At 41.8% G+C, this 17,505-nt stretch overlaps 2 protein-coding genes across 3 annotated transcripts; both read right to left on the bottom strand.

Annotated features, from left to right (window-relative positions):
- Window positions 1-8,216, bottom strand: LOC308113798 (cysteine and glycine-rich protein 1-like). Of its 2 annotated transcripts, XM_080470275.1 has the most exons (5): window positions 8,024-8,216; window positions 7,470-7,722; window positions 2,337-2,418; window positions 2,147-2,243; window positions 1-408 (listed from the first exon to the last, which is right to left on the bottom strand). In XM_080470275.1, exons 3-5 carry the CDS (start codon window positions 2,415-2,417, stop codon window positions 332-334), a joined length of 255 nt encoding a protein of 84 aa, XP_080326401.1. In that variant the 5' UTR covers window position 2,418; window positions 7,470-7,722; window positions 8,024-8,216; the 3' UTR covers window positions 1-331. The 2 variants fall into 2 exon arrangements, with proteins under 2 accessions (XP_080326401.1, XP_080326400.1); XM_080470274.1 differs by lacking the exon at window positions 8,024-8,216 and having other exon boundaries at window positions 7,470-7,745.
- A 595-nt stretch (window positions 8,217-8,811) lies between these two features.
- LOC308113895 (uncharacterized protein) lies at window positions 8,812-13,217 on the bottom strand. The gene is made up of 7 exons (XM_080470437.1): window positions 13,094-13,217; window positions 12,763-12,960; window positions 12,342-12,428; window positions 11,850-12,103; window positions 10,208-10,348; window positions 9,301-9,436; window positions 8,812-9,226 (listed from the first exon to the last, which is right to left on the bottom strand). The coding sequence occupies exons 1-7, from the start codon at window positions 13,143-13,145 to the stop codon at window positions 9,009-9,011; spliced, it is 1,086 nt and encodes a 361-aa protein (XP_080326563.1). The 5' UTR covers window positions 13,146-13,217; the 3' UTR covers window positions 8,812-9,008.
- Window positions 13,218-17,505: the final 4,288 nt, after the last annotated feature.

Here is a 17,505-nt window from a genome sequence, read left to right as displayed (position 1 = left end):
TCAGCGTTTGAAATTCATTTATTATCATGCTGTTTGCAAAGTGTGCCACAAAGAAGGTGCGTTGATAAAAATTATGATTAGAAATGATCATTTAAAGCAACTGCAAAACAGAGAGGCATCGTTCGAGGGATTAATCATATCTATATATTAGGTTGCATTAAACCTCTGACCAAACGTGAGAAAATTTATATTTTTATCTTCTGTGTCAATTTTTTTTGCCGTTTTCTCTATAAAGCTTTCCAGCCGGATGGAGCAGCCGGCAGCAGCGCGGCCTCTGCCGGACAGGAACGGAACTGCAGCCGCCCACAGCGACGTGCGGAGCAGGTGAGCTTCACTGTGTGTGAGAGAGCGTCCCCGCTCCCACACCGTACCCGAACCCTTTCGGACCGAACTGTTTCCCGTAGCAGCCTGTGGAAATCAAACGCATTGGGATTACCACTCAGCATTATTCTAAAACCAGGTCTGATAATGTCAGGCTTCGTCCCCAGTTATTTAAATCCACACCCAGTCTATTGAAGGTCATTCAACGCAACTGCTATTACAAGTTGTCATCAGTGTCATTGTGTGAGAAAGTCACTTCCTCTAAGTGTTTTACTTCCTCTACGACTTTCTACTTTCACAAAACCTGTCAATAATCTAAGGATTTTTGCAGAAACGTGTTGAAAAAGGTGAAGTTTCATCTTTCCTTCTTGCAAATGTTTGTTTAAAAAAAGGAAAAATCTAGGAGAAGCAGGAGTCTGGTGAGGTTTCCAGTTGCTTTCTAAAGTTTAAGGGAGAAGTTGTCGTTCATTGACTGTGACTAAAACAAGAAGAAAACAGGTTAAAGAAGACTCAGTGGAAACTATTTTCAACAACAACAAAAAACTTACAGGTTAGTGATGGGTGACTTTTATAAGTCGTCATCATTAAAATCTATTCTAAAACATTCTCGCTGATTGGAAGTCAAAGGTCAAATCACAAAGACTCTTGAAATTCTTCCTCTGGACTGTGTGTTGACCAGTTTTAGAAGTTTCTGCAGTCAGCCTCTTTTGATGCCTGAAGTCTCAAATGTAGTTTAGATTTATCTTGTGGATATTTTGTGGTTGATTGTGGCACGTAGGAGCTTTGATCATTTGGACTTATTGTTTCCATGTTTAAAATTGGCCATTTCTGTATTTATTTATTTATTTTTTATTTCTTCGTGTAACTCCCTTCTGCTTGATGAAATCTGTCTTTCTGTCGCTTTATGCTGGAAAATTATTCTGTCTCATGAAGATCTGATCAATATGACATTCATTCAAAGTTACAGGTTGCCAATATTAGGTTCACATGGGTTAAAAACACTACAATACACTTCTTTTTTAGATTAGAGCTGACTTTTGAAAGTGTCTGTCGATGAAGGAGTGAGACCACGAGTGTTTGAACAGATCTCTCAATGATCGACCTGAGAGGTTGAAAAGTCGGCTTCAGGTTATTCTCGCTGACATGTGAGGAAAATAAGTACACGTCAGTATGGTTGTCTTTACTGTGTTGCATGAAAAACAATATTTAAGTGTGATGTTTTGTCAAGCCGGTAACTTCCACTTCAATCTCTGACTACTTCATTGTTGAGTGGAATTTTCTGTTTGTAAGGCTCTCTGAGGCCCCCTACTGTAAACTTGTGTTCATTACAATCAGCTACACTCAGTCCAGTTCCTCTTCTGATTTCTTTTTATCAAACTATTAATTCAAGCTTCTCTTCCCTTCTGCTCATATTTGACAATCATACAATTTTAGCAGTCACACATCATGCTGAATATCATACACTGTCTATAGTAAAACTGAAAACTGCTCAGTGTATTGTATTGTATTGTATTGTATTGTATTGTATTCTATTGTATTCTATTCTATTCTATTATTCTACAAGCCACACATGCTTTGTTTCACATCTATAGTAATTATTTATTCTTAAAAATTCAATACCAAATTGAATCACGCTGTGAAAAATCATCCAACTGACCCGCTATACAACTGAGAATCTGCAGTGCATTCAGTTTATCCATGTAAAATAGGACCCGTGTCAAGTGTTAGTGGTGAAAAAGATGAATTAAATGTGTGTGTGAAGGTAATACTGCCACATATTGTCAGCTCTTATTGTGACGGGGGTGTGTGTGTGTGGTATCTTTACTTTTGCAGTAGATTTGTCCGTCCTTGTCGGCTAAAGTGGTCGACTCGAGGCTCTTCCCGCATGTGGCGCAGGTGAAACATCCAATCTTATGCCATGACTGAAAACACATGCAAGATTTATTTAAGGAGACGCCTGTTTGATGCATGCATGGGCGTGTGTGCTGATGTGTGTGCTGATGTGTCTTCCTTACGCTCCCAGCTCCGATGACTTGCTCCGCAGCGTAGACGTTCTTCCCGCAGCGAGGACACTTGTTCCCTCCTCCAAAAGGCATCCTGCGTCAAAGTAATGAACAACACTGTGGTCAGTCGTTGGTGAATGATGAAGAAGAGACTAAATATGTAACCAGAACGTGTGATACAGGTCACATTCTGAACTACACATGAAACACGAGGGAACGTGTGTTTGGTGAAGAATAATCTGTGTCAAAGGCAACAGGTTGTTGTTGCTGTTGACTCTTTGTTTGTGTTTGAGCTTCTGGCACGAGCAGATCACCACAGCCTGGGTACAGATGGCAGAATGCGTCTCCTCGCTGCCGGGTTTATCAGAGACTACTTCCAGAATTTAGGCGTGTAGAGCAGAAGAGAGAATGAATTTGCAGTCAGATGTGAGAGGTGGATTTATAGTGGTGGACAAACCCGTTATTATAATCATTATTGTTTGTCTTTTGTTCTATTATATATTCATTATTATGCTTGCAAGTTTGGATATTTGTATACAGGATAGGTAATACCTGGAGGATGGTGAATATATAAGAGCTCTAATAGTTGCTTTGATTTTTCCCTTTTTGTTTATTCATTTATTGAAGTTAATTTATATATTTCACCTTTCAATGCTATTTCATTCAGGCCAAGTGTTAAAAACACTGGTGAACACAAAGGTGTGCGCAACATGTATAATCTGTGTACTTGTTTTTCAAATAAAAAGTTCAATAACAAAGTTTTAATTTGAAGAGTGCATGTTATAAAAATGTCTGTATTTTCACGAAACCCCCCAAATCACTACCAATTTTACTGGCTTTTAAGTCAGCATCATCAGTATCTTGGCTTGTGTTGTGTTTTGTCCGTTACTCTAAAGAAATTTGTTAGGAAATCTATCTTTGACATTTATTTTGGTGGGTCAGATTGACAGATTTTTGAGCCATGAGCCTTAAAATTGACACTCCTGATCTAAACGACCACTGGGACAACTTGTACAAGAAGTACGATATTAAATATGTGGTGTTCAATTTGCCTTCGTTTGTTAAATATTTCTACAATAGTTTAATAGCATTTTTAGTTGCAGTAGAAATACAATTGTGGGTTAATAGAAAATCAACTGTGCTTTTCTACTGAAATGTCATTTTTAAATGTTAAATGTTTTGTCTTCATGACGTAGACCTTTTCAGTGAACGTGGGGCTTAACTACTGCATTTGCATGAATCTTTTTTTTTGTTTTTTTGTTGACATGTGGCAACGTTTTGGGATGTTGCTGAATCATCTAACATTTCTTCATATTTACAGAAACGGACGGCTACAGATCACAAACTGATATGTATTATTCACAAAATGTATTATTGGGTGCTGATATAGCAACTGTTGACTTTCAGACCTGTGCAGTTTGAGATTAAATCAGTAGAAAAGTCATTTATTGCGAACAAAATGGCAGTATTTATAAAACTGGAAGTGATCGTTGAGTTGGTTGATGGCAAAAATACAAATACAAGTGACAGTGAGACTTCAGACTTGAGAGGTTTATTTTTATTCATCCGTCATTGAATTATTTATTTTCTAAATCTTAAAGAAAAAAATAGGTGTTAAAGTTTTGTGTAAACAGTCACAGGTCTACAAATTAGTTGCTTCCCCTTTCATTTAATCGTGTTTTGAAGCCGAAATGATATTCGCCCTCAGAGGCCTTTTTTCAGTGAAAATCTTATTTTGAAAGGCAAATTGCAGACTTCCTGTTGGATTTAGGGAAGGCATATCAGCATGTGATTTGTAGGTCTTGATGGGATGAACAATTCAGTTTTGGTTGATCTCCCTATGATAATACTACATTTGGTGAGTTTTTGAGCGAGTTTAGGGGTCATATTTGGCTCTAATGATGCAGAGGAATAAGAAACAATAAGAAGAAGAAACATTACAAATACAAAAGTGTCCTGGCCTTTTGGGCTCTGTCCCTTTTTAAAACTTCTGGTATTTTAACTACTTCAACTTCTTTAGCATAACAGTTTAGCTTTGTTCAACACCAGCTTTGTATATTCTTAAAGAAATACTACATTTTTCATCTCTTTTCTCATTTCTTTTTGCTTACTTTCTGCACAGGGAATCAACAAACAACAACGATGACGATGGCACCAATGACTCCTGGAGCTCAGCTGCCGGACCTCCTGGTGGAGCATCAGGAGCCGAAGCCCAGCCGGAGGAGACGGAGAAGTCAGAGGCTTCAGAGGCTTCAGAGGCTTCAGTTGCTGGAAGAGCCTCAGAAGCTTGAGGATTCTCAGGCGTTGGAGGAGGCTCGGGAGCCGGAGAAGACAGAGGAACGTCAGCAACCTGAGGAACATCAGGTGCTGGAGGAACCTCAAGGGCCAGAGGCACCTCAGAAGCTAGAGAAGTCTCAGCTGTCGGAGGAGTCTTAGGAGCCAAGCTGCCAGAGGTCTTGGTGGAGCATCAGCAGCTTCAGGAGCCGAAGCCCAGCCGGAGGAGCCGGAGAAAAGGAAGGTATCAAAAGCATGTGCAGCCTCAGAGGCTTGAGTCGCCTCAGCAGCTGGAGGACTCTCAACAGCCGGACGAATGTCAGGAGCCTGAGGGGACAGGGGGAGCCTCAGCTGCCGGAGGTCCTGGTGGAGCATCAGCAGTTTGAGGAGCCGAAGCCCAGCCGGAGGGGACAGAGAAGACAGAGGTTTCTGCGGTTGGAAGAGCCTCAGCGCCTCGAGGAGTCTCAGGAGTTGGAGGAGGCGCAGAAACCCGAAGAGTATCAGGAGATGGAGGAGCCAAACCCCAGCCGGGGGACATGGAGTAGAAATAACCATTTGGTGAAGCTCCTTCACTTGCTGCAGGAGTCTGAGCAGCCGGAGGAATCTCAGGAGCCGGAGGGAACGGAGAGGCCTCGCAAGCTGGAGGTCCCGGTGGAGAATGAGGAGCTTGAGGAGCCAAAGCCCAGCCGGAGGGGCCGGAGAAAACCGAAGAATAGGAAGAATCCCAGCTGCCTGAGTAGCTGGGATTGCTGGGACTGATCTCCAATAACACCAGAGAGACAGACAGGTGAAGTTCACAGTCGAAATCCTCCTTGAGATTTATTATCCAGAATGACAATCGGCACAACCAAAGTGTCTCAGGAAGCCTGGATACAGGCAGACTTCCTAGCCAGAAATACTTGGTAGTAACTGGAACAAGACATATGACCAAACTAAGTAACATACTCAGACACACAATACATGAATCTGGAGAGACTTTTAGGCTGGCTCAAATTCAGGACCGAAGCTGGATTTGGGGAAAGACACTTTGAATACCTGCATTGTTGTTGGACTTCAGTTGCCCTGTGTGAAGTTGTTGAAGAGCTGTTCAATATTTAACCTTGAAAAAGTCCATTTCTCACTGTGTGCTTGTGTGTTCCAGGTACCTTCTCTTCAAGGCCAAAGAAGAGCTCGAAGTCCAGAGAGGTCCCTTTTGGTATAACCCATTATACTCAGACTGTCATTTCAAGTAAACCAGCCCCAAAACATATTCATTTTCTAAAAGGCACTAAGGTTCTGCTTGTATTTGTTTACAAGGTTGGTAATAAAAGAGTCCTATTCATAGGTGCTCTCTATTCACTAGCTGTTTAAAAGAACTATATTGTTTTATCACCGGCGGCCTCTCAATCTAAAACAGGTAAGATTGTTGTAAAGTGGTTTATAAACGCACTGTGTTTAAATGAAGTTAACATTGGCTGAAATTAAATAATAATAAAGAGCCCCACCTCAAATATTTATCACCAGCCGCCACTGTTCCTGAGCGCCGCCCGGTGCAGGATGTCCCACCACTCCACATCACTTCTTAGTGAAGTAATGAACTCGACACAAGTGAGAAGCTGCAGTATGAAAGTGTTTCCTAAGACTCCAGCACATATTTCCTGTTTCTATGTGACTCGCCCAGAGGAACCGGGGAGTATCAGGATCTCTTCCTCTGTTTATTACTGTTATTTATATAGCAGTAAATGTGCATATTATTGGCTCCTTTCACCTTCACTGGGCTTTTCAACTTCCAAGCAGCAACGTTTTATGTCAATTTTAGTGGGATTGACTTTTGATCCGACCCAGAATTGTTGATGAAAATCATCCAAATTATTGATATTTAAACAATTCCTGTGATTTATCATTCATCTATCTTCTAGCACAGGGAACATGAGTCGATCCCATCTAATAATGGACACCCTTCAATTAACCTTAAATGTTTATTTTCTCAGTTACTCAGTGAGAAAAGTTACTTATAAATGACCGGAAATTGGTGGTGTTGCTTGATCATCACTCATCTTTTTCAACTCTATACTTCTACCTGTCATATTACTGAGTTTTAGTCAATCATGTAAAAAAAAAAAAAATTATTGAAACGATGGAAATGACTCAAATTTAAAGGTGGCAGCCACACGAAACCAAGCTGGTGTTTTTGGAAATCTGCCATGTGAAGGATTTGCGTTTGCGTTTGTGTATTTTACAGACCCAGAAAGTACAAATGCCAGTAAAAGCTGAAATGTCTGGAATGTTTTTGTACGAGGCAGCAAGAAAATAAAAAAAGGGGGGATATTAGAGTTTTGCAGCAGCCTGGTGTGGAAAGTCAGACTTCACATCTCAAATAACTTTCCTTCTGTCCCTCGTGTGTTTTTATAGTGATTTTGAAAGTGAGGGAATCTAAGTTGGACGTGAGCTTCTGTGCTTTTTGTAATAGGACATCTCACGTGACTCTCATGTGACCTGATAATGTCACATTAAGGATTATCAGCCAGGTAGTGTTTGGTCACTCTTGTTGCAGTACAAACAGGTTTAGCTCTGTGATCATGTGTTGAGTTATTTGCAGTCTTCCTGTGGAGGTTTTCTCTTCCACTCCAACAGTCGCTTCATGTTTAAACCTGCCGCAGCTCAGATAGTTTGTGCAGGAATGCTTTAATAGGAGAGGTGAGCGGTGATGTCTACTGCAGATAAGGACGCCTGTTTATGACCTTAAAACACTTTACAGGACAATATTCTCAGCAGGAGATTCAGTGAGAAGTTTAACCTTTTATTTAACTGCGTCAACATACCTCAGAAGAAGAGACAGCATATGTAAATAAAAGCAAAGAGAAAAGCTGAAGCTCTTTTCGCGTTACTTACTTGCAGTCGGAAGCTGCTGCCGGCGGTCTGTGCTGATTGGCAGGTTGGAGTTTGACTTACTGCTCGGAGACGTGGGCCTGCAGCACCAGGGTGTGTTCAGGAAGCCGGCGGGCCGAAGTCAGACACACTTTGTCAGGAGGAAAGCTGGTCCTGGTTCAAAACCTACTGGAGGTTGGATCCAGTGACAGAAAGCGAGTGCCTCAAAGTGCTGGATATACTGGAAGGGAGGAGCTTCTGTGGTTCCTACTTCAGTCTGAAAACAATGAGTCAGAGAGTGAGAGGTGGGAGGGAGAGGTGGGAGGGAACTAAAAACTAGTTTGTCCTCTGTGGTTGAGACAATTTATATTTTGTGAGTAAAAAAAAGGTAAAAAGTGGAAAAGAAGTGTGTCTCTCGAACTCGTTGGTTGTTGTTTAACCTTTTGTCCTAAACTTTACACACACGTCCCGACCGTCATGCTATCAGAGGCCTTTACAAAGCAATCGGTGTAAAGACCGAATGTGCTTAATCATATGTAAACACTAGATCACATCCGCAGGGAGGAAGATCGTTTCACCTGAACACAGAGCGAGGACAGAGAAATACACACTCATGAGATCCTCTCCCAGGGAGAACATGCAGACCCAACACAGACGGGAGCTCTTGCTGGCAGGCAGCAGTAGTAACCACTGAAGTTTCTGTGTAATTCTAGCTTCATTACCGGGACATCAAGGGACCTTTTGTCTGGCAGTTAAAGGTCACTTAGATGTGGTTAATGGCCGGGAAGGAATTGAGAAGAAATGGACTGGAGCCACTTGTTTGTGTGCAGACAGAGAAAAGAGCAGATGAGGATAGTCTGACGGTGTGTTTATTCACGTCTGCTGCCCTCATGTGGGTATAATTGATAATGAACGCCACTAAATATGCCAAAGTTTGATGCTTTTCGGTGACTTCAATGTGCATTAACAGCCTCTCCAACAAATTTACTGCTGTTAACATGAATATAGGACGATATATTCTGATTCTACCAGCTCCATTGAGTCCAAACACTACTTCTAAGTGTTTTTTTTCCCTCAATTAAATCACTCCAGACGTCCCCCCTTCATTCAGCTAGTCTGTCATTACTCGCAGAAATCTTGTTCATTTCTAAGAAAGAAGTGGATTTATTTATTTTTTTGAATCAAGTACAAAAACCTTTGAGTGATTTCTTTGGGAAATGATGCTGGCAGTCTTCAGTTTGCATGTCTTAAAATAAAAAAAATAAAGAAATCTTAACCATCCTCACTGTACTGATTGTGGTTGGCTAACAAACTTACAAGACAAAACCTAAAATAATTAGACTTTTATCTGATGTAGACTTTGTTTCAGAGATGTATTAAACTTTAATGAGGACACATATACACATTTTAAGGGCTTTAAATCCAGTACAACTCAAGACATACAACTTTCTTCAGATCAAAATGTTGTTTAGGAACCAAATATTCCACACAAACAAAAAGATATTTTTAAAACATTGAAAAGTTTCACATTTGAAGGTTCATCACAGTTCATAGTGTCTCTTTTCACCGGCAGCCAAAGCCACTGGAGTGATGTGCGATGCAGGCGCTCAGGTCCTGGCGAAACGTCGCGTACGCCCTGTGATGTCTCGGAAGTCTCAGCTTCTCAAAGCATGTCAGAGCCGAGGGAAACGTGGCCTCCACTATCTCGACCTTCATCTCTCTGGCTGGCAGCTCCCATCCGATCCAAAACTTGATCAGGCTCCTCAGCTCGGCCGCAGAAGCTGCGATCAGTTCAGAAGTGTTAAACACACTTCAGTGTGTACTGAGAAATACTTCTTTAGAAACAGGTGCGTACCATTTTCAATAAACGTTTTCAAGTAGCCGGACACTCGACGCACGTCCTCCATGCCACACTCTTCATCTTCATCGTCCTCATAGCTCTCAAAGATGATGGTGAGAGACGAAGGCCATACAATGCAGTCTAGGATCACCTGAAACACAGCAACAGTTTTTACCATCTCATTGAACTGGAACAGATCGCAGATGGCGAAAGAAAAAGGAGGGTACCCTCAGATTGTATAACAGATAGAAGATTGATGGTTTGAACGAGTTTCTACAGAGTGTGAGATTTTGGCAGGTTTTTATTGGGGTGGGCGGGTGCATTGTGTGCACACTGTCTATTGTCATTTTGTCATTTTCGAAACTAAAAATTATGAGGAAAGTTTTGACTGGTTAAATGACAAGCTTATGTTAAAAATTGTTACACGCTATTAAACGATATTGAGATATACAAATATTGGTAAAGTTGAGTATTTATATAATAGGAACTTAAGCTAACTGTAGCATGTATTTCACACTAATTCATCACTGTCTTCACTCAAATTAAAGTCAGTGGATTTAGATTTTGTTGTATTTTGATAATTGTGCACATGACTCATCAGCAGCTTTTGTTTGTGCACAATAAAAGTGTCATCTCGAAGTCCAGGGCAGGACTGGCCCTCTGTGCAGTAGCCAAGGGTTTCAGAAAACCTCTCCTCTGTTGCTTCTTTGAGTGACTCAATACTCCACCTTGTGGTGCAAACATGTATTGCAAGACAATACCTTTTTTTTTGAAATGTCTCAAAATTAGTCTCATTGTGAATATTGCTATTGTGTTGATTTACAACAGAACAAAAATCTCACTTATCGTAACTTTACCTAAAAGAGGATCCTGCCTGTGCAGGGAGGACTGTGTTGCAGTAGATGTGTTTTAACATGAGTACCTGCGCTGTGACCTGTGCTTCTGATTCCCTGGGAAACAACACCGGGATCACGTCTCTTCTGTGAATGAGCAGCAGCCACACGCCAGTCTCTTGCAAACCTTTTCGAAGTTGATTGATTTGGCTCCATGTTTGCTCAATAACCTGCGACACAACAGACACAAGACAAGTCCTCCTTAATCCTTCTTTAAACTGAATCTCGAGTTTCTTCTCTTTTTTTTTTTTACAACCAGGTTGGTTGTTTGAAATGTGTGATAATAACTTTCAAATTTCAACTTTAAAGTGTTTTTTTGTTATTGTTTTTGCTTTGGTGCTAAATATACGTGCTAAAAATATCTATATTTTTGCAAAAACTAAATAATTACTATAAAAATCTCAACAGAAAGCCGACCTTAATGAAACCTTCTGATACAAAATACAGTGAAATGTCCAAAAGACTTCTCCTATAGCTATTACATCATGCATGTTTTTACAAACTCTCTCTGAGGCCCCGTTTACTTGACAACGTTTCATGTGACAAAGCCTAATCCGTTAAAAAAAAAAAAGGAGTGCGTTTACACCGCAGCAGGGGACATAGAGACAACGATGTAGTTAATATGCCGGGCCACAGGATGGCGCTGCTGCTTGATTTTGTAATGAAACTACACAGAAGTCTGTGCAGAGAACAATACACTATAAACGTGAAGAAACTGGAGAGCACTGGACATCCACATGGGCTGGTGACGCATCGGATGCTATCAGGGGTGAGTCTCAACTATAAAAACTACTGATATGAACGATAAAACTAGAATAGGGACCGCGAGTCGTACCACTACGCGGCCGCCATGTTTGTTTACAACTTTTTTTTTTTTCCTTGTTTAACAAGAACATTTACAAACTTTAGTGGTGGATAAGCATGCAGTCATTGATCACAAAGAGAACTTAGAACAAAACAAACTAATACAGGTTAACAATCACAAACATTAATCTGAGCTTTTTACACTGAAATTAAACAGCACTTGCCATTTTTTAAAGAGACAAATATTTGTTTACAACTGGATGAGCAGGTGGGAGGGGGAGAGATGCGCATGCGCAGTAACAGGCGCAGTAGCCTCCAGCAGTCTCTGCAGGAAAGAATCTTTAAACTTTGGGAGCCGGATTAAAAACTTTCCGGATACAGTGCATCCGCACAGTGGTGCTGTGTAAACAGACCCCCCCCCAAAAGTGAAGAAAGTTTTGCGGATACACTCGTATTCGTTGTCGTAGACACGGGGCCTGAGAGCATGGCTTTGAGATGGAAAAAATGCAATTAATGTTAATTTTCACAAAATATTCACATTATTGTCTAATAAGAATGAGGAGGCAGTGTTCAGCAGTGGTGTAAAGAAGGAGACATGGGGTGCAAAGTTGAAGCAGAGGGTAAAGATGCACTTTGACATTACAGCATGCAAGAGGAGCTTTTCAGCAAGCCTTTTCCTGTTAGTGGCATTGGGTGCTGGCAGATTCCAGGACAGACACAGCTGATGGATGGACTCTTTTAATTCGCTTTCTCCATCAAGCTGGAATAAAACATCACGAAAAACACAGCTTATTCATGCAGCCTGCACAGGAGTGTGTAAAGGCTGTAATGAATCTCTCGCCACGTGCTGATCTTGGTTAAACTCACCATTTTGACGGCGTCACGAATGTCGAGGTCGGGGCAGTCCCGAACTGTCACGGGAGTCGTCTCCAGCGAACCCCCAAATAAAATGTGAATAATGGCCGGGCTGAGTCCCGGGAAACTCGGCCCGTGATGCAGGAAGGAGTGACCCATCATTCGGCCGGCCACCGCGAACATGTCATTGGATAGTAGCTCATCAGAAACTGAGGGGATGAGGTGATCAGGCTCACCTTCAAAGATTCTGGTGACTGCTCCACCTCCTGCAGCAATGACAAATGTTTTAAAGGGATGTTTGCAGTTGCAGTTGAAAAATGGACTTAAATAGGCTCTTTTGGTGGTAACTGTTGCAGGCCGATCGATTCGGTTATACATATAAGTAGTAATCATGACTATGTTTGCGGCAGGTCTGCATGAAATGAATGTAATAACATGCAATGTCTCCAAAAAGAGTGCATGCATGTGTGTAAGCGTGTACATGCTTAGCTTTTCCCTGCTGACCTAAGTCAAAATGGAATCCGCTCACAAGCTTGAAAATCACCGTTGACATCATGTGGCGGTCGACCCCGCTTCCTGTTGCAACGTCACCTGTGGACAGGCGAGTCAGCCATCAGTCACTGAACCGACTCAACCGTCATGAGCGTGATTACAGAAACAAATACATAATATCCTCCATACTTGAGATAGTAAATAAATAGTTCTGACTGGCCCAAACATGGCACACTGCCTTTCTGTCATGGTGAAAAACCAGATCTAGTCACCTGTTTTAAACATTGTGAAAGTTCACAGGAGCCACATAATTGCAATATTTCTTGTCCATTTAAATGTGCAAAGGTTAAACCTTGCCGGAATGCCTCATATGTCTTGACTTGTTTTTCTGTAAACTTGTTTGTTCAGAGCTTCTCCGTGACAAAGTGTTTACCTTGAAGTTTGCAGTAAAGTGGCGACGCCCACTGAACCGTGTCTCTCTTATAGAAGGCGACCAAAGCCTGGTCCTGCTCCGTGATGTCTTGTCTGATATCCACGCTGAGAAACAGGCTTTTTAAATCTTTGTTTTTGTGCAGAAGTTTTTGGGAAAAGATCCAACCGGCTTGTTTTGGGTCTGACACCGTTCTCCATTCTGGCATGTGTCAAAAACATAGAATGAGAAATTTAACATGTTCAGGTCGTTTGAAGTGCCTAAAATTGCTTTTGTAAAGTAATTCAAGGCACTTAAAAAGAAAGCTTTTAAAAGAAGAGTTCCCGCCGACTACCTGTGATCTCTTCCTCGGCCTCCTCAGAGTCTGCAGGCACTGAGCCGTCCATGAGGATTCTCCTGCCTCCCACAATGTGACCAAAGCAAATCCTGTAAGGAAAACCACTAAATCTCAGACCAGTTCAGTCCCGGTTGATGAAAACACGTATGTGCTTCAACATGCCTAGAATTTTCAAGGTAGCTATTTTAGAGGTATGCAGCGTTGCAGCTTCTCTCAGGAGACAAAAGCAAGAACAAAACACTCCTCAACTTTTTACTCCAGTTTATCGCTTTGATTTAATTTTTTGTTTTGGCTCTGAAGTAATTTGCTTTAAAATTAAACCTCATGTTGAATACATATAAAATGTGTAGTTATCTTTTCTGTAAAAGATTTGTTTTGGTGTAGGTAAAGCAATGATGTGCTTGAAATTTACCTTAATGACTTTTTGGAGCCAATTTCTTGTAGTTTGTCTAAATTTGAAGTAAAAATACTCAAAAATAGTTGGACAAAGTGACAGAAAATACAAAAGATTTCTGGATAAGAAACAGAGGAATGGTTTCAAATCACACATACGCTCATCAACTACTTAAGACAATGCACTCTTGCAGGAAGGAGTGACCCATCATTCGGCCGGCCACCGCGAACATGTCATTTGACAGTAGATCATCAGAAACTGAGGGGATGAGGTGATCAGGCTCACCTTCAAAGATTCTGGTGACTGCTCCACCTCCTGCAGCAATGACAAATTGAGTTTTAGGATTTAATTTGACCACGCATCAGGAAGCATGAAAAACTCTATTCGATTTTTTTCAGGTTGATGTTTTCTTCTCGGCGGAATCATTTAAATAACCGCATGAACAACATATTGTTAGAAAAGACAACAAACATGCAGAACTATTTTTACATTTCCTATAACAATATATATAACTGACTATGAAATGCCCCAAACGTCTTTGCTCACTACTTTAGCAACACAATGTAGAATGATTGAAAATAATTGCAATGTGGGTTTTTTTCTTGTGATAATTTAAGATTTGAGGTCAAATACGAGTCATTGGGCATCTTTTTTTTTTATACAATGAAGAGACAGATCAGTGCAGAAGAGAAGTCCTGCTCAGATGCAAGCTCGAGTTGTTCTTACCCGAGGGGATCTATCTCTCTGTCTTTGTCTCTCTCTCTGTCTCTCTTGTTTTTTTTTTACTCTTACCATATTGGACGGGACTTTAACTGCGAATAGTTTAAGCCTGTTTGACTCGTCAGTGCAGGTGTTTTGTAAACACTCAAAACCCCAGCGATGTTGCATCAGCACGCTCTTCATCACTGTTAAAAGTATACAGCGGAAGATCCTCAGCACCACGACTGGATGACAGAAATCTAAAGTTTAAAATGGGTGCGTAAACTTCATTAACCCACTTGGGGAAATTACTTCTATTCGTTTAACCCAAAGGTGTCAAACGAGAGGCCCGCAAACAACCAGCAAACAAATGGTAAAAACCTCAGACTCGTCGTCTGCTTCCTGAACCTCGAGGCCACCACCATCAAGTCTCTCTCAATCACAGTAAATTGAATCTAATCCCACCAAAGATCCTCCCATACTTCTGCACAGGTTCGTCCTATTAGTACGGCTGGGTCGGGAGAGTGGTCGTCTCTCAGTTGGAATGTTGCTGGTTCGACTCTCCATCTCCCCTCGTCTACATGTTGAAGTGTCCTTGAGCAGGACACTGAACCTCAAACTGCTCCCATTGGATGGATCGGGCGTCTTACATGTCCGCCGCATCCATTAGTTTGAGGGCTGTGGAGGTGAGGGAAGCAGACTTTAGATCGGAAGTTCACAGGTGTGGTTCCCACAGCTGACGGGTCATCACTGTGGGTCACCGAGCGTGACCCTTGACCCCTGTCAGCTCTCCGGAGTGCTACAATGTGGTTGCTCACTGCATCTTAGAAGAAGAACCGGTCAATGTGGACATGTAGCCCATTTGATTAATTGTATATTTGGTAATAGTTTTTTTGCAACCAAAGGAAAACATTTTCAGTTTTTATTAAGAGTTTATTATTCTGTCTTATTACTGGTCCAGCCTGTTTGACATCAGATTAGGTTGTTGGGCCCTTCATCATGATTTCCCCTGGTAAAATTAAGTTGAAATCAAATTGAACGAAGAACCACAATCAAACTGAGTACAGGGGACTACTAATCACAGTATTGCAGAATACATATGTCGATGTTGTTAAATTATGCTCATTGTATGACTTTCTCTTTGACTGAGACTGTTAAGGCTTGAGGCACTCTGACGCCATCTAGTGGCCTGATTGTAATTCCATTAGGTGCAGATTTACAGGAGTGTGTGAGCAGTCATGAGATAATCACACACACTTACTTTCACAGAGAACTTGTAACTTCCTCTAAACCACATTAAGTAGTTTTGGTTTTGAGTTCGCTTTTTATTGTTGCTTCCTCTGATTTATTTATTTATTTATTTTTAAACTATATTTGACTAATCTTCATTAGACTGCACATCCGAGGCCCCATGATCCAGACACACAACATGTTGGGGTTGCCCCCTCCCCTCGCTCCCTCCATATGCCCCTCAGGGTGACAGTGACACAGGCGCCCCTTTGTGACAGCAGCGTCTGTCTCTCAGGGGGGGGAAACGTGCCTGGGGGGGCGACATCAGAAGATTAGCTATGACATTAACTCCCCCCATTGCCCCCTTCCACACACACACACACACACACACACACACACACACACACACACACACACACACACACACACACACACACACACACACACACACACACACACACACACACACACACACACACACACACACACACACACATGCACACACACTCTCAATGAAAACGCTTGTGTGCCCTTACCCATAATCCTCTGTTACAAGTCACTTCCCGTTTCATGAGACAAAGCAACAGATTATTGGTCGTGTGCGTTTTTTATGTGGGATTTTCGAGGAGTTTGGTCTATTTGGATCGTCTGCTGGAAGCTGAAGAGAGGAGTAACTGCAGCTTTTGAGGTGAGCTGTTAATTGATTTTATTACATTAGGGGAATAGTGTGTGTGTATGTGTGTGTGTCTGTGTGTGTGTGTGTGTTTTGGAGGAGGGAGGTCATGTGTACAGTATGCATGTGTTTTGTTGGGGGGGAGGTGCACAGAGCAACGTGCTCCATTCCTTATATCATGTGCCAGTTTCATCACGGCTGGCCGAACAGTTTATGCATTTGTTTGCCTAAAACGTTGTCTTTGCATGTGTTTCCCATTATTTATGTTGATGTCCTGCAGACCGAGTCACTTCCTGATCAATATGTGATCAGCCAGAGAGCTCTGAGGCTGTTTACTTCAGCCAAACATCCAGAGCAGGTTTTTATTCAAACCCCCAGAGATCCTCTTGTAAAGAATAACTGAAACATAACATTGTGAAATGAGAGCCCTACAGACATATTTAAAGGTCTGATCCACAGGCTTTATTAAATATGCAGCACTGTCCCTTTGGTTTGTCTGTCAAACTATAAGCCAGCACAGCAGAAATCTGAGAAGAGAATATTCTGAGACATGGAGGGGAAGCAAGAGACTAAACCACTGAGAGAGACACAGAGGTCGATGGGAAGGGAAGTGTGATTGAAAGCAGAAGAAAGAACAAAAATAATCGCTCGCTCAGGCGTCACAAGATAACCAACTGTAGTTTGATCCTGCAGGGAAAGAGAACACAAAGCATGAAATAAACCTGCCAAAAACAAGGTCCATGAGTACGTTTCATCTTCATATTCTGGATCCAATGATGTGTCTCTCTGCTGTTAAGCTTGATTAAACTCTTGAAATCGTCGAGCTGCACACAGTCTGGGGTTTATGACGCTGGACACACAGTTTTTGAAGCAGCCGAGTTCAAGGTCAGATCCAGATGGATTTGGTTCCTCTCACTTTGTCAGCCGGGAAAAGCTGTCAATAGAGCATTTACTCAGCACATGTTGGCTTCTCCTCCACTGCTCCTCCTCCTCCTCTCCTCTCCTCTTTTGTATCACCCTTATGTCTCATTCTGCCTCCCCTTCCCTTTTCATTAAAAGTGGGGGACAAATTAGAGGAGTGATGGATGGGCCGTTTCTCCCTTCTGATGCTTGCACGCCCGTATAGACACAGAAATAGACAACAGATGTGTGTGTGGGTGTGTGTGTGTGTATGTATATACCCATGTGCTTTACACAATTTCCACGTGTCTTCAGCAGGTCTGTCATTACCATAGTGTTTTATTTTGTTCCATTTTTCATCCCCTTTTCCCTGACCAACAATTAGATCCTGAAAGCCTGATGATGGGTTTTGGCTTCTCACAGTTGTGGCTACATCTGCTTAATTACCATTTATTCCTCACAATATAGAAGCAGCGGCGTGTGTCAGCACACACACACACACACACACACACA

Source organism: Lipophrys pholis (genome assembly GCF_963383615.2).
Source record: "Lipophrys pholis genome assembly, chromosome: 8".
In the NCBI taxonomy this organism is placed as follows: Eukaryota; Metazoa; Chordata; class Actinopteri; order Blenniiformes; family Blenniidae; genus Lipophrys; species Lipophrys pholis.
Note: the sequence above shows the minus strand (reverse complement) of the source record. Positions and strands in the feature narration are given on the sequence as shown.